This window comes from Pseudochaenichthys georgianus, chromosome 13, assembly GCF_902827115.2.
Source record: "Pseudochaenichthys georgianus chromosome 13, fPseGeo1.2, whole genome shotgun sequence".
Taxonomy (NCBI): Eukaryota; Metazoa; Chordata; class Actinopteri; order Perciformes; family Channichthyidae; genus Pseudochaenichthys; species Pseudochaenichthys georgianus.
Window position 1 is genome coordinate 361,065 of NC_047515.1, and position 17,349 is coordinate 378,413.

Consider the following 17,349-nt stretch of genomic DNA (forward strand, 5'->3'; position numbering starts at 1 on the left):
CATCCCACCTCACAGGTGTGGCATATCAAGATGCTGATTAGACAGCATGATTATTGCACAGGTGTGCCTTAGGCTGGCCACAATAAAAGGCTACTCTGAAATGTGCAGTTTTGCTTTATTGGGGGGGTCTGGGTGGGGTCCGAAAACCAGGCAGTATCTGGTGTGACCACCATTTGCCTCACGCAGTGCAACACATCTCCTTCGCATAGAGTAGATCAGGTTGTTGATTGTGGCCTGTGGAATGTTGGTCCACTCCTCTTCAATGGCTGTGCCAAGTTGCTGGATATTGGCAGGAACTGGAACACGCTGTCGTATACGCCGATCCAGTGCATCCCAAACATGCTCAATGGGTGACATGTCCGGTGAGTATGCTGGCCATGCAAGAACTGGGATGTTTTCAGCCTCCAGGAATTGTGTACAGATCCTTGCAACATGGGGCCGTGCATTATCATGCTGCAACATGAGGTGATGGTCGTGGATGAATGGCACAACAATGGGCCTCAGGATCTCGTCACGGTATCTCTGTGCATTCACAATGCCATCAATAAAATGCACCTGTGTTCGTCGTCCATAACATACGCCTGCCCATACCATAACCCCACCACCACCATGGGCCACTCGATTCACAACATTGACATCAGAAAAGCGCTCGCCCACACGACGCCACACACGCTGTCTGGCATCTGCCCTGAACAGTGAAAACCGGGATTCATCCGTGAAGAGAACACCTCTCCAACGTGCCAGGCGCCATCGAATGTGAGCATTTGCCCACTCAATTCGGTTACGACGACGAACCGGAGTCAGGTGGAGACCCCGATGAGGACGACGAGCATGCAGATGAGCTTCCCTGAGTCGGTTTCTGACAGTTTGTGCAGAAATGCTTTGGTTATGCAAACCGATTGTTGCAGCAGCTGTCCGAGTGGCTGGTCTCAGACGATCTTGGAGGTGAACATGCTGGATGTGGAGGTCCTGGGCTGGTGTGGTTACACGTGGTCTGCGGTTGTGAGGCCGGTTGGATGTACTGCCAAATTCTCTGAAACGCCTTTGGAGACGGCTTATGGTAGAGAAATGAACATTCAATTCACAGGCAACAGCTCTGGTGGACATTCCTGCTGTCAGCATGCCAATTGCACGCTCCCTCAAAACTTGCGACATCTGTGGCATTGTGCTGTGTGATAAAACTGAACATTTTAGAGTGGCCTTTTATTGTGGCCAGCCTAAGGCACACCTGTGCAATAATCATGCTGTCTAATCAACATCTTGATATGCCACACCTGTGAGGTGGGATGGATTATCTCGGCAAAGGAGAAGTGCTTACTATCACAGATTTGTTCAGATTTGTGAACAATATTTGAGATAAATGGTTATTTTGTGTATATAGAAAATGTTTTAGATCTTTGAGTTCATCTCATGAAAAATTGAGAAAAAAGGGTTTCATTTATATTTGTGTTCAGTGTACTTCCGGGTGTCACTCGCTATGAGCTTTCCTAAGCAAAATTGAAAATTCAACCGCAACCATAGAGCTAATCAACAGAGAACTCCGACAGAGACCTCTCGTTGAGTGGAGTAGTCTGCGACAGTTGTAAAAATGATACGTGCTCATATTGTCAAAATGTGCTTGATAAATGCACCAAATTGCTTTGTGCTGTTAAGAGCCTAACGTACATATAGTAAATGTTACATAGTTGCAAATTAGGTATAATTACTGAAGGAACAATATTAAAAAAGCTGCAATATATTTTGAAAAACTTCCAAAAGCCTAATCATATTATATAGGGTGTTGCTGGACAATTCAGCAATTCTATCTTTTACATGATTCCACAAACTGTTTACTACATGCCTCAACATAATATAAAAGTTAAAGGTTTATCCCTCTTCCTGTGTCTCTGTCTTCATCACCAGACTGGACATGACATCCAACAAGCTAAAGAAGATTCCTCCGGACCCATTGTTCTTGCGGATCCCGGTGTATGCTAAGATGAAGGGTTCCCCTCTCACAGCGCTGGTGTTGAGTTTTGGAGGGAACCCTCTGCACTGTAACTGTGAGCTGGTATGGCTTCGCAGACTGACCAGAGAGGATGACCTGGAGACGTGTGCTTCACCTAAGGACCTGGCCGGCAAATACTTCTGGACAATTAGAGAGGTTTGTTGAAGTCCCTTTATCAATATCTTGACTTAGAGCCGTCGGACACAACATCAAAAAGTAAGACAGAGGTTACAGTGCATATGTCGTAAATTACAGCTACTGTATTCAGTAAAATACAAACTTAAGGACACTGCACAACACAGTCCAGATCTTAAAAAAGCAATGCACTAAGGACTAGAATAACATTTGTGCCAGTCAACTTGTTTCGGAAGATGTCATCATGTCCTGTACAAATGGGAGAAATTCAGGCCTCATTTAGCATTAACCTTCAAAAACTGCTGATGCTACATAAAGAATGACATCAGTAACAAAAAATTAAATAAATAATAAATATTAGCAGTTATTATTATTAGTTATAGTTATAGCTATTTGTTGAAGTACCAGAGTGCACCTCTGTGAATAAAATGCTCTCTAGCTAAAATTGGAGTCCCTGCCGCTGAGTGTACACACATATGAACAGATGGTGGCAGCAACGATCAAGTTCCAATTTTTGACATCCACCAGCTATAGCCAGTGTTGGGTGTAACGCGTTACAAAAGTAACGGAGTTACAGTAATATATTACTTTTTGCTGTAACGAAGTAATGTAACGCATTACTAATGAAATGTGGGTAATATATTACCCGTTACAATGCCCAGTAACGCAGTTACAACACATTTTAACCAGAAATTAAATGGCATTTTGTTTTTTAAGAATGTAGTAACATAGCGAGACATTCCAACACCAGACAAATTGTGCGGGTAGATTAGTAAACCTGGTGTTTACTCTTCAGGCTTTGCGTCGGGATCTTCGGGGCAGTTGAATGTTATGCACCCTCTATTCAAAAAAGGAAACGGAGCAAAAAATACAAACAACAAATTGTGTCAGGTGCGTGTGACCTGCTCCGCTCCGCGTGCATCATTTCCAAAGTGCTTCCACAGCAGTGACACACATCTGTGGATAATCATTTATACGAAAATTGTTAAAGCAACCATCACTAAACGCCAGCAACACTGCATCTACTGCAGACCGTAGCAACAGGTCAGATGGGGACATCACGTGACCCTCCGTTGTGGACACTAGCTTACTCCTGCCTGATTCGCCCACGGAGCAGCAGTCTTCGTCGCCCGAAACTACGCCGCCCCTCTGCGGCCCGCAGGTGCCAGGATACCACGGCAAAACAGAGCCTGCCCAGGTAGATCTAAACAAGTACCCGCCTGTACAGTGGGGTTAGTCGGTCATTGTGCAGCTCGTGGTATACAAATAAACCATGGAATATTCATGTGGAAATAGTGCCATATTCTGCCATGCCTGTAGAAATGTTGGGTCAAAAATAGCACAGATGCCTTCACCACGAATGGCTACAGAAAGATCTCATATCCCAAGCTTATCAACGAGCTGATGTTGCAGTTGAAATGTTCTCCAGGTCACAAAGTCAACCTCACATGATGATGTGATCCAGTTTTCAAGCAGAGTAAATATTCTCTTCCCAGAGTATATGATGGGACCAAGGTGATGTTTAGTACATGGTTTTAATAATACTTTTGCTTTTCAATGTTTGCCATTTCAAACCATGAGCTGGTTTAAATACTATTTGCCTTGATTTACAAAATGTTCTCATTTGTTTTATCAGTACAGCTTTGAAGCTTTTGCACTTTTCTTTGCCACAGTCCACTTTGGACTGTATGAGATATTTCAGGATTGCACTTTTAACTTACTTGAAATGTTCTCACTTGCTTGGTTTCAAAACATAACAAAGGCCATCATTCATTGGGACCATCAATGCTATTTTTCATTGCTGTTGCCACTATTGCTCACGTAAACCTACTACTGCTGCGTCCCCTGTAACCTCAGAGGCACCCAGAGTCATGTTGTTCTGGAGCCGGGCCTGCACACGGCCACATACTAAACAAACTACAGAGCCCATTCCGTGTCCTGTTATTGTTTACTTCCTGTCTGCCTTCTTCTGGTGATTTATCTGACGTCCAGCGCTCCGTCTTTTAACCTCTTTTCCTTTCTCTTTCTTGATCCTCCTTAGCAAACTTCATTACAGTCCTTGACAGTGGTCTGTACTGCTGGATTAACACGTGTTAAGAAGTTACAATCAGAATTGAGTTTTCAACTAAGCCGTGTAATACAAGTTGTTAGTAGCCTTAAGGGCCTACACAGTTGTTATGCTATACCACATCGCCCTTCACTGGATGTCTAATGAGCTGCACTAAACTACATTTTAGCATTTCAATTACCTACTGTAGCCATTCTTTTGAGGTTATTTTGGTAAAAGTAACTAAAAAGTAGTGCAACTCATTACATTTCAGAGACAGTATTATTGTAATGTAACTTATTACTCTCAATAGACAGTAATAAGTAATATGTTACATTTTGGAAATAACTTGCCCAACACTGGCTATAGCTAATAGCTAGTAGCCCATAGGCACAGAAAATCTGTATCCCAGCCGACTCAAAATACAGTTCAATATAGATGTTGAATCTTCCTCATTCTGTCTTTCTGCATGGTAAGGGAAAACACTATACACCTTAACTCAAGGGTTTAACTTTGGTTTAAGAAGTGAGGGGGACACAAAACAGGAGTTCCTCCACAATGAAACATGTTCTCGATTGAATTCCATTTCCTGCCTTTATACAAATATATTAGGGACTATAGTGTTAAAAAATCAAAGAAAAATGTGTAGTGTATATAATGAATGTGCAAACGTATCTAGTATCCTATCCATGTGAACCTGTTTTATTTGTGGGTGGACCTCACATCTGTGACAGAGCCATCACGGTAGACATTTTCTGCTGTCCCTCTCTCCCCTCCTGCTTTCACTCAGTCCTGCTGTTAGTGACAGGGGAATCAGGTGTGCTAATCAGGGGTGCATTGGATATAGGAGGCGGGGCCCAAAGGGAAGAAAGGTTGGGAATTGTTTGTTTAAGGGGAAAATAAAAGGTTTGCCAAGAGGTTGAAAGGAGGAGGTTGGGGATACTGTATGGCGAATTTGAGGAACATTGGGTGTTTCTCAATGTCGAGTAAAGCTGCTCCAGAGCCACTATTTCAAGCATACTACGTGTGCCGAGTACCGCCGAAGTACTGTTGCAATGTCCAGCATACTTGGAATTCTACCGAGCCCAGTGTACTTCGTTTGAAGAAATGAAGAGGCTGCACATGTGTAGACTCTGCGGTCTTAAAATCCTTAAAATGCTCTGCGCATGGACCAATTTCCCCAAATATGTGGCGGAAAATGTAAGGTGGGGCCTCTCATATGACGCACACTTGCTTGCCTGTTCCACTCTTCGTTTTCCGAATGCCAGGAAGTATTCTTGCCTCGCTTCTGAAGCAAGACGCTCGGAAGACATGTGCTACCAAGCAAGCGTACTCGACATTGAGAAACAGCCATTGGCAAGGCAGAGTTCGCGGTGGGGGTCTCGGGTGGACGGCCCGGGGGCAAGGCAGAGTTCATAAAGGGGCGAAGGCCACAGTGGGCGAACTCAGGGGGCCGAGCATGAGGGTGAAGGCCGCGGCTGGAAGAGTCAGGGGGCCGGGCCCGAGGGCGAGGACCGCGGCCGGGAAAGTCAGGGGGCCGGGCTCGGGGGCGAAGGCCGCGGCTGGAAGAGTCAGGGGTCGGGCCCGGGGGCGAGGACCGCGGCCGGGAAAGTCAGGGGGCCGGGCTCGAGGATGGGCAGGAGCTGGTGGAACTCCTGGCGGGTCAGACGTAGACGAGACCCTGGACGGAACCTGGGCTGGTGTCAGTGGAACCCACGATGGAGCAGGCGTTGGCGGGACCCCCAACGGGACAGGACATGGGGTTGGCAGGACCCCCGGCATAAGAGTCGTCGGCGGGTCCCCCAACGGGTGAGGGAATGCTCCGGTTTTGGGACAAAATTAACATGGGATCACTCCGGTCATTGTACGTACTTCGTCTCACTGGAATATTAACGGTCAGATTGAATACAACATCAACCCAATTTCTCCGGTCAATGACAGGAGAGTTTTGAAAGTGACAAAACACTGTTTCACACATTTAAAAACACTTAAACAATTAAAGAATGTTTACCCAGGATTCAGGCACCTTCCCTGGCTTGTAAAATGCGGTGATGCGCCCTGGAGGTATCAGACTATTTTAAACAACTTTTCACCGCCTTTCAAACACTTATTCCTGGGTTTTAGCCTGTCATTTTGCACGATATTATTTAACATTGAACCTCTCCTGGAAATAGACATATTCTGTGCATTTCCAGGAGATGTTGAATGTTAAATGACATTGTGCAAAATAACAGGCTAAAACTCTCTTCCAGATGTTTAAAAACACTTTCCCCGACCATGTAATCATTATTTCTGGCTTGTAAAGTACAGTGATGAGCCCTGGTAGTATCAGACTATTTAAAGGGTTACCAGAAGCATGAGAATATCCTCCACAAAAGGGGGGGTGGTGGTGCCGTGAAGAAGGCCGGATATGGATGCTGATGGGCGGACAGAAAAGCACCACAAAATCCACCACATTTAAGTGTTACCAGGGGCATGAGGTTCTGTAGGGTGTGATCATCTGGGTTTAGTCCGTGGGGGAGTGCTTAAGTCCGGGGGCCCGGGGACTCACGGTGTGCAAGGTTATGGTCCATGTCAGGGACACATGCTGGAGGTCATTAGTCCGTCCTTTGGGTCCTTTGGGGCTCTTTGAGGGGATTTCTGGATCTTGGTGATGCTTGATATTGTCAGCCAGGGCAACCTGATCTCACCAGAATGCGTGACTCCACCACGACTCCTTAACACCACAATGCGTGGTGGAGTCACGAACTTTGTTACATTTGCGTGTCGGCACCACGCAAACAACCCCAATGTAAAGTGAATGAGGCTCCTTTGTCGTGGTGCACACACGCATTTCTACAACGTGCATTGTGTGTAATGCAACTGTTATTTTATTAAATTAGTTAGTTTTTAAGGAAGGCCAGAGCTTCAGCTGTGTCAAATAGATTGTTCCCTTCAGTTAACGTTATTTAAAAGATAATGATCATGTATTGTATTACGAGCGTCCATTCCCATTGGATAACGGAGAATTTTACACCCGGAAGTAAGTAGCCTATTCTCCTTACTGTCGATTGATTTTACAGTGATATCTGCACTACTCATCGACTAAAACACACCAAATTGTCCTTGTTAATTACACAACATTGATTGGTTTGAATTGTGTGCAATGCTTTTGTATTTTTCCCCTTCGATTCGGAGAAACAAATGTTTTTTCTGAGTTTTAGGACGGCAGAAGACACTACACTACCCAGAATCCTCAGCTATTGTTTGGGACTACACCATGTGCTTAGCTTGACAAACCCCGTGATCAGTCCTCAACCTCTGTGATTGGATGCGCGACGTTTACACAGAGCGTCCAAAAGGACTTTGAAATGGAATGAAACCCATCGACGGCACACTATTCAAAACAGGAATCGAACGTGTCCTACCCCCCCCCCCCCCCCTTAGGTCACAGGCTCCTCCAACAGTGCTACGCAATACAACAGATACACAGAAAAAATAGTGAAATAGTGCAATAAGAGTCTACAAGTGATTGTAATATGATATATTAGATAAATAATTTCTAAGTAGCAGCCAGATGAATGTTGTTTCTAAGTTCAGGTGTTTAATAATCGTATAGCCTGTGGGATGAAGCTGTCTCTGTGTCTGGTGGTTTTAGTCCGGATGCTGTGGTACCGCCTGCCAGACGGCAGCAGACAGAACAGTTTGTGGCTGGGGTGATGGTGGTCTTTTATAATCCTGAGGGCTTTCTTTAAGGTTAACCTGGTATTTTTACTCCACTACATTTATTTTAGTTACTTTACAGATTTGGATTAATGATGTGAAATATAAACAAGCCTTAAATCAGACTTTAGTTACACCTGAGTGAAATTCAGTGAAGGTGATTGTCAAGTGCCAACAATTAGGCGAGATATTTGATAGTTGGTTGCTTGAGAAGACTAAATATGTATCTGCAGATCCGTTTAAAGCATATTCATTACTCGTTATTCTCTAATAGTTCATTAAAGACTGTATATAATTGCTATTTTGCACATCCCTTTCAAGATTTCAAGATTTTCTAAGGTTTATTGACATATCATATACACAACAGTGTAGTTATGCAATGAATGAACAACTTGGGTCACAGGTTCATCAACAGTGCATTACAAGACATCTATCAATGTGTGTACCTCCACCATTACACTGTCGTATTCTGCACATGTCTTTAATTAAAGCCTTATTAGTTAGCACATCCTCCTATCAGGCACTACATTGTTTTACTCTAGATATCATTTGAGTATCTTCTTGATATTTTCTATTCTATATTTATATAATTGACCTTCTACTTTCCCACTATTTTGTATGTACTCTTAATATTTGAATGTTTTCATAAAATATAACACATTCAAAAGTGCGTTACAAAAATGAAAGACATTAAGAAAAAGGCATTTTAAACAGTCGTTAAAAAGCAACACAATCTTCCTGCATTGCAATTACTCTAAACGTGTAATAACGCGCTTTAACCAGTAGGTGGTTTGGGTTAAAAGGCTGTCAAGTTTACAGTGTTAACAAAATAAAATATACTGCTGTTTCCGGTTTAGTTTACGACGAATATTATTTTGTTATTGTTTTGATATTTGTAACACAAAAGCGATGGAAAAAACCCATAGCAACCAAAAAAAGATGGTCTTAACATGACCCAGAGGTCTAGTAGTTAATAAAAAACAATAATATCAAAACAAAATATGACTACTAACTTTATTGTGAAATTAAAACAGAACGGTAAAAGAATAGTTTCCGGTGTATTCTGATGCCCGATCTCTGTAGATAAATAAAGAACTAAGACAGATGTGTAATATTTAATGCAGCCAAACCATTTATTACAATGCATTCATGTGATGACTATCAAAGAGTAAAGCAAGCACTGCTGAATAAAGTATGATTTTCTCTTTTACGAAACGTTTTTTTTCATATGGAATGCAGTTGGAGGTCAACTGGTTGGTAGTCCCAAACGATAGCTGAGGATTCTGGGTAGTGTAGTGTCTTCTGCCGTCCAAAAACTCCGAAAAAATATTTGTTTCTCCGAATCGAAGGGGGAAAATACAAAAGCATTGCACACAATTCAAACCAATCAATGTTGTGTAATTAACAAGGACAATTTGGTGTTTTTTAGTCGATGAGTAGTGCAGATATCACTGTAAAATTAATCGACAGTAAGGAGAATAGGCTACTTACTTCCGGGTGTAAAATTCTCCGTTATCCAATGGGAATGGACGCTCGTAATACAATACATGATCATTATCTTTTAAATAACGTTAACTGAAGGGAACAATCTATTTGACACAGCTGAAGCTCTGGCCTTCCTTAAAAACTAACTAATTTAATAAAAATAACAGTTGCATTACACACAATGCACGTTGTAGAAATGCGTGTGTGCACCACGACAAAGGAGCCTCATTCACTTTACATTGGGGTTGTTTGCGTGGTGCCGACACGCAAATGTAACAAAGTTCGTGACTCCACCACGCATTGTGGTGTTAAGGAGTCGTGGTGGAGTCACGCATTCTGGTGAGATCAGGTTGGCCAGGGCAGTGCGCAGGATTGTGAAGGTGACGGCTGTTTCTAGTCCAGCATCAGCCCAAGCCCTCTTCAAGTGAGCGTTCAGGTTCTTGGAGGCGTACGTCCCCGTTGTGAAAAGGAAGAATTCATTCTGAGGACCCGACAAGCCCTCTTTTATCCCCATTCACCGCATGACCCAGCTAAACTCCTTTACTGTAAGCACCAGCTGTGCTTCGCCAAATGTCTTGGCAGTCTTGTGATCCTGCACGTGGATGATGTAGCCCTCAGCAGTGCCCATTCTGTCCTCCTCCAAGACCTCAGTGTTGGTCATGTTTGCATACACACCCAGATGGTGGTCATACAGGAGGCTCCAATGGAGGGTTAGATAGCCATATGGCTATGAATATTACATTTTGTGAGGAAACTTTTACACCAATAATTCCAATAAGTATTCCAAAATGTATTCACTTCAGGTTTACGAAAGTAACTGTAATCAGATTATTCGTTTTTCAAATGTAACGCCATCTGAATACACTTGATTTTTGTATTCTGATTACGTAATAGCGACATCTTGTTTTATGGCAAGGGAAACGGCATATGATGAAACCCAATAATTGACGTAGAGCTGTTGAGGGCTGGACCGGTGATTTACAAGCAAGGTTTGGGGGACGATCGGACCGTGTCCATTGGACTTACAGCGACATCGTGTTTCAGGCGAGTGGTCTTTCGCCATGGCAAGGGCATTTGATCCATCCATCCATCCATATTCTCCCGCTTATCCGTGGTCGGATTGCGGGGGTAGCAGTTCCAGCAGAGAGCCCCAAACTTTATTTTTCCTGGCAACATCAACCAGCTCTGACTGGGGCATCCCAAGGCACTCCCAGGCCAGCGAAGAGATATAATCCCTCCACCTGGTCCTAGGTCTACCCCATAGTCTCTTCCCAGCTGGACGTGCCTGGAACACCTCCCTAGGGAGGCGCCCAGGTGGCATCCTAACTAGGTGCCCGAACCACCTCAACTGGCTCCTTTCGACGCGAAGGAGGAGTGGTTCAACTCCGAGTCCCTCCCGGATGACTGCACTTCTCACCTTATCCCTAAGGGAGACACCAGCCACCCTGCGGAGAAAACCCATCTCGGCCGCTTGTATCCGCGATCTCGTTCTTTCGGTCATGACCCATCCTTCATGACCATAGGTGAGAGTAGGAACGAAAATGGCCCGGTAGACAGAGAGCTTTGCCTTCTGGCTCAGCTCCCTTTTCGTCACAACGGTGCGGTAAAGCGACTGCAGTACCGCTCCCGCTGCTCCAATTCTCCGGCCCATCTCACGCTCCATTGTTCCCTCACTCGAGAACAAGCCCCAGAGATACTTGAACTCCTTCACTTGGGGTAAGGACTCATTCCCTACTTTGAGTGGATAGTCCATCGGTTTCCTGCTGAGAACCATGGCCTCAGATTTGGAGGTGCTGATCCTCATCCCAGCCGCTTCACACTCGGTTGCGAACCGATCCAGTGAGTGCTGAAGGTCGCAGACCGATGAAGCCATTAGAACCACATCATCTGCAAAAAGCAGTGGTGCAATCCTTAGTCCACCGAACCGCAGCCCCCCCCCACGACTACGCCTCAAAATCCGATCCATGTACGTATATTACAAACAGGATTGGTGACAAAGCGCAGCCCTGGCGGAGGCCAACCCTCACCGGAAATGGGTCCGACTTACTGCCGAGGACCCGGACACAGCTCTCGCTTTGGGAGTACAGAGATTGGATGGCCCTGAGTAGAGACCCCCTCAACCCATACTCCCGCAGCACCTCCCACAGTAACTCCCTGGGAACTCGGTCATACGCCTTCTCCAAGTCTACAAAACACATGTAGACCGGATAAGCGTACTCCCAGGCCCCCTCCAGGATCCTTGCGAGAGTAAAAAGCTGATCCATCGTTCCACGACCAGGACGGAATCCGCATTGTTGCTCCTCAATCTGAGGTTCGACAATCGGCCTGACCCTCCTTTCGAGTACCTTAGAGTAAACTTTCCCGGGGAGGCTGAGTAGTGTGATTCCTCTGTAATTGGCACACACCCTCTGATCCCCCTTTTTGAAAAGGGGAACCACCATCCCGGTCTGCCACTCCTTCGGTACTGTTTCCGACTTCCACGCAACGTTGATGAGACGTGTTCAGGAGTTCCCCAAGTGTTCCTTCCAACGCCCTAACACTCCATCAGTTGAGGTCAACAACATTGCATCCTTACTGTACACAGCTTGGATGGTCCCCTGCTTCCCCCTCCTGAGGTGTCGGACAGTTTTCCAGAACAGCTTTGGTGCTGCCCGAAAGTCCTTTTCCATGTCTTCTCCGAACTTCTCCCACACCCGCTGCTTTGCCTCGGCCACGGCAGAGGCTGCTGCCCTTTGGGCCTGTCGGTACCTTGCAACTGCCTCGCGAGTCCCCCGGGATAACAAATCCCTGAAGGCCTCCTTCTTCAGTCGGACGGCTTCCCTGACCACCGGTGTCCACCAGGAGGTTCGAGGGTTACCGCTCCTTGAGACCACAGCTCCCCGCCGCGGCTTCGGCAATAGAGGCTTTGAACACCGACCACTCTGGTTCAATGTCCCCAACCTCCACAGGAATGCCCGAAAAGCTCCGCCGGAGGTGTGAGTTGAAGGCCTCCTGAACTTGGGCCTCCTCCAGACGTTCCCAGTTCACCCGAACTACACGTTTGCGCTTAACAGGTCTATCCAGAGGCTTCCCCCGCCACTCGATCCAACTCACCACCAGATGGTGATCAGTTGACAACTCCGCCCCTCTCTTTACCCGAGTGTCCAAAACATACGGCCTCAGGTCCGATGATACGATAACTAAATCGATCATGGACCTTCTGCCTAGGGTGCTCTGGTACCACATACACTTATGAGCATCCTTATGTTTGAACATGGTGTTTGTTAAGTACAATCCATGACTAGCACAGAAGTCCAGTAACAAACCACCACTCCGGTTCAGATCAGGGGGCCGTTCCTCCCAATCACACCCCTCCAAGTGTCTCCATCATTGCACACATGTGCATTGAAGTCTGCCAGCAAGATTACATAGTCCCCTTCAGGAGCCCCATACATGACTCTTTCCAGGGTCTCCAAGAAGGCCGTATACTTCAAACTGCTGTTTGGTGCATAAGCACACACAACTGTCAGAGTTTTCCCCCCCATAACCCGCAGGCGTAGGGAGGCAACCCTCTCGTCCACTGGGGTAAACTCCAACAACGAAGCACCCAACCGGGGACTTGTGAGTATCCCCACATCCGCCCGGCGCCTCACACCTTGAGCAACACCGGAGAAGAATAGAGTCCAACCCCTATCCAGAAGTAAGGTTCCAGAGCCGACGCTCTGCGTAGAGGTGAGCCCAACCAGATCCAACTGGTAATACTCCACCTCCCGCACAAGCTCCGGCTCCTTCCCCCCCAGAGAGGTGACGTTCCACGTCCCCAAAGCCAGCTTCTGTCGCCCGGGTCTGGTCCGTCAAGACCCTCTGCTTTCACTGCCACCCTTCTGGCAGCGCACCCTTCTGGCATCGCTGTTTCCCGTAGGTGCTGGGCCCGTGGGACGGAGTAGCGGAGGTGTTGCCCACGTTGCCTTTTCAGGCTGTGCCCAGACGGGCTCCGTGGCAAGCCCAATTGAACGGCATTTGATGACACCCCATAATACGCTTAGATGTTTTGATGGCTGCATCGTTACCAAACCTGTGCAGTTTTGGGCTGTTTGCAGTATTTTCACTGAAGTTATGAGAAAACCGTGTTTCAAGGCGAGCATTGTGTTGCCATGTCAATGGCATTTGAATTTGTAGATGTCTTCACAGCTGGACTGTTAGCACACATGTGAAGTTTGAGCACTTTTTGAACATTTTCATAGGAGTTATACAATACATTAGGAGGTTACATTACTCTCTCTCTTCTCTTGATCACCCTCTCTCTTCTCTCTCTCTCTCTCTCTCTCTCTCTCTTCGTCATATGATGATGACACCCCATAATTGACATAGAGCTGTTGAGGGCAGGACCATTAACCTTTATCTGAAGTCTGCTGCTCTGAGCATGTCATTTCATTTCATTTCAAACCTTTATTTATACAGATAAATCCCATTGAGATCATTGATCTCTTTTTCAAGGGAGACCTGCTCAAGTAGTTCCACATGAAACATAAAAACATAAATAGAACAACAAAAGGACATCATACAGCATTATTTACATAATTATCCACATAAACAGGTACCAATAGCTTCCGATTGAGTAGCATCCAACCGAGCTTTAAAAACATTTAGTGGCACCAGATTGTTCAGTTTCCATTTAATTTGCAGACTATTCCAAGACAGTTGGAGTGATGACATCATGTGTTCCATTACACAGGTGTTTATATTTGAACTAACGAGGTGTGCAGAGATTAAAGGTTTCCATTGTTCTGAATGAGAGATAAACCTCTTACGTGTGAACGTTTTGTGGAAGAACCGTAACAGATATCTGTGAAATTTCAAAACGTGAAGCATGTCAAGGAAGTTGAGTATCTGAAGTGTAATTTGTGTGTACTTTCAGGTTAATAATGTGGCATTTTTGGCAGTTTAACTAAAGGTGTGCGGCTGCTGCCGTGAGGAAATATCAGCCTGAAATTACAATGGGCTTTAATGGAGGCATACTGAACGTTGTTGTCACTTCATGCCCTCAAGAGGCATTTTGTTGAATTATTTTTGCTTAATTATTTGTCATTTTTCAAGCTATGAGATGTTTTCCTACATTTGTCATGATAAATTATGTCTCAGGAATGTAGGGTTTTGGAATTATGGCAGTTTAAAAAAAATATATGAGGGCACATTTCAAGATGTTCTACCCTCTAGTTGTGACATCACGCACTCTAGTTAATGTTAAAATCTGAAGAAAACCTCTTTAACAAGGTCTGAACAATGTTTAATATCTCTAAAAGTAAGAATAAGATTTAAAAGTTGTTTTACAGGAATAGTGTCAGAAAGATGTGTAACATTTTAAAGTTGGAATGAGGTTTATGAGTGAAAGTATGAATGAACAGTTAGCAGTTGAAGTCGCATGAAGATTTGTTGAAGTCTGAAGAATCTCTCCATTGACTTCAATGGTCAAAAATGTGATGTATTATGGGATGTATCTCTGGAATTATGAAAGTTATGAATGAGAAAAGTAATAGCCATCGATTTCCGACCGAGCTGAACGTTTTGATATTTGAACGGAGTTTCTGCGATGTTCAATGTGGGAGGAGAAGAGGGCCAAAATAAGTTGGCGGAATAATAAACTTTTCGTCCAGAGAATAACATTTAGTGGGAATGCTGATAACAGCATTCCCACTAAATAATTAGTTAACACGTAGCAGCCTGCAGTCACTCTTAAGCTGTTGATGAAGGTAAACATAGTGAAGGCGGTGCGTAAAAAGGTACAGCTCTTTACGCGCTGGTGTTGCACTTCTCAGAGGCGGAGTATACGTCCCGCTGCCTCCTGATGCTGCAGCCATTTCATGGAGTGAAGGAGGTTTTCATTCTATAAAACAGTTGTGGCAGCAGATACCGTGAGAGTCCCGGACATGAATTCATAGATCAAGGCAGACTGGTTTACAGTTTTGCCAATCCGGTGCTTAAAGATAAAATGCAAAGGTTTTTTTATAATTGCCAGTAAAATCGAAATCATATAGCTACAACACTATCTAAGATATTGCAGTATTAAAATCGGAGATAATATGCGTCTGGCAATGCGAAATATTTATTTTGTTCAACCCCCAACACCAAGTCCGACGATTTATTTTCTCAGCCGCTCCTCCGCAAGATGGCGTCGTGTGACGTCAGAGTTGACAAACAAACACACCCTGGCTTATCGCTCACAGCGGCTCCCGCCGATAGTACAACTTAGTTTCGTCTATCATGTCTGATTCTGAGTCGGAGGCCACCCAATATCTGGAGCAGTGTGCGAACTATACCACGGTCTCCGGGGGAGCCGGGATTTTTTTGTGTGGGGGGGGGGGGGGGGTAAATGTTGATCCGTGCATTAATAGCAACAGCACAGACATAGGCCTATTATAAAGAGAAAATCTGTTGCACACGGGGTGGTGCCACAGGTCTACATTTACATGAAACGTCCCAATGGATCATGTTCATGTCAACAGATTTCCCGAGCATGTATGGGCTACGTAAACTTCGATCAACTTGATTATAAATAATCCACGGACCACCAACAGGCTACATTGTTTCACATAGGCTATAGCCTATTATGGCTGTAGCATACACAGAGCCGAACACACGCGATAAGAGCAGCCAGCGGCACCAACCATGAACAATATTAATATTAATAATACAGCTATAGCACAACACAACCCTCTCACTGCCTGGAGAGACGCGACGATGCACATAGCTCTTCAGCCCCCAAGTTAACGTTAGCTGTCAAGTTAGCACTAGCACTGACCTTAGCTCCCTCCTCTCTCGGTTCTGTTGTAGCAGCAGTCACAACGTACGATGTGCTACCACCAGCGGGGGAGCATTTTGAATTGGGCCAGGAGGAATAATAGTGGATTTAATCCCTATCATAATGCATATTGTTCACACTTTTCCGTTATGAGTGGAGGAGCGATGAATGAGCTGCAGATAAACTTCAATGCTAACAGTGAATTAGCCCCGAGCGAAAAATGCTAACCTGTTACTGCACCGAAATCACTCCTAGTTCCCTTATTACTTATCCTAGCTCCACATCAAAAACATTGTGTATGATCGTAAAGACACAGGATCTAACGGTGCCCACCTCTATAAGCAATACAACTTAATAAAACTGCAATTCCGTTATCTGCGTTATCTGCTGTGCTCCGTGCGCTTTGAAATCTAATCAAAAGTTGTTTACCTCAATTCTTTGGCGTTTCTCCATCGCCCGGCTCTTTCGTTCTTTCAGTGGTTTCTTGTGCTGAAATATGGAGGGGACGGCTCCGGGTTTCAGCCTCCGATGTACTATTAATGCTTCTGCACCAACAGACTTGATGATAGCAGGATCAACGTCGTATGCATCACATGCGAAGTGGTCAGAACACAACTTGCTCCATTTTGTCGGTTGCCAGCCAACACGATTCACTAAAATAATCCATTTTTGGCGGATGATTTGGTCTTTTGGAAATGCATGGAAAACTCTCCCAGATCCCGCACCGTTCGTACAACAAAAAGCACAACAAAAAGCACAACAATAACCCATGTTAATTCCGTTTTCTTTTCGAAAAACATGTGACCGAGACTGCCGAGTCATATTTGGTCCAGAGCATAGACTGTATATATAAAGGTATAAGGTCCAGAGACTGTTTGGCAACAGTGACGTCACGCGCGCGGAGGCTGCTGGGAATGTCATGTCAGAAATTCAGACGGCTTTGGGTCGAGTTTTGTATCAATAAAAAGCTTTTTTTCGGGTGTATTATCTCGATTTAAATAAAATAAAAAATATAGGCAGTCTTAAAAACAACATTTCTATAAAAATGTAGCATATTTGGAAGCTTTGCATTTGATCTTTAAACAAGTAGCTCTTCACCCCTGGCCGACATGTCCTTAAAATGAAGTCTGAGTTTGAAATATATCTCAAATAATGTATGCACTGCCATTTCCCCACATAAACATAACAGTCTGCAATGAAACGGTTGACTCCTGT

At 44.8% G+C, this 17,349-nt stretch overlaps 1 protein-coding gene across 4 annotated transcripts in view; it reads left to right on the forward strand.

Moving 5' to 3' along the window:
• LOC117457758 (leucine-rich repeat and fibronectin type III domain-containing protein 1-like protein) overlaps positions 1 to 17,349 on the forward strand; it is a 252,851-nt gene that overhangs the window by 145,307 nt on the left and 90,195 nt on the right. For all 4 annotated transcript variants that reach the window (XM_071205284.1, XM_034097986.2, XM_034097984.2 and 1 more), the window contains exon 5: positions 1,903 to 2,143. In XM_071205284.1, coding sequence (XP_071061385.1) covers positions 1,903 to 2,143 — 241 coding nt within the window. The remainder of the gene's footprint in view (positions 1 to 1,902; positions 2,144 to 17,349) is intronic.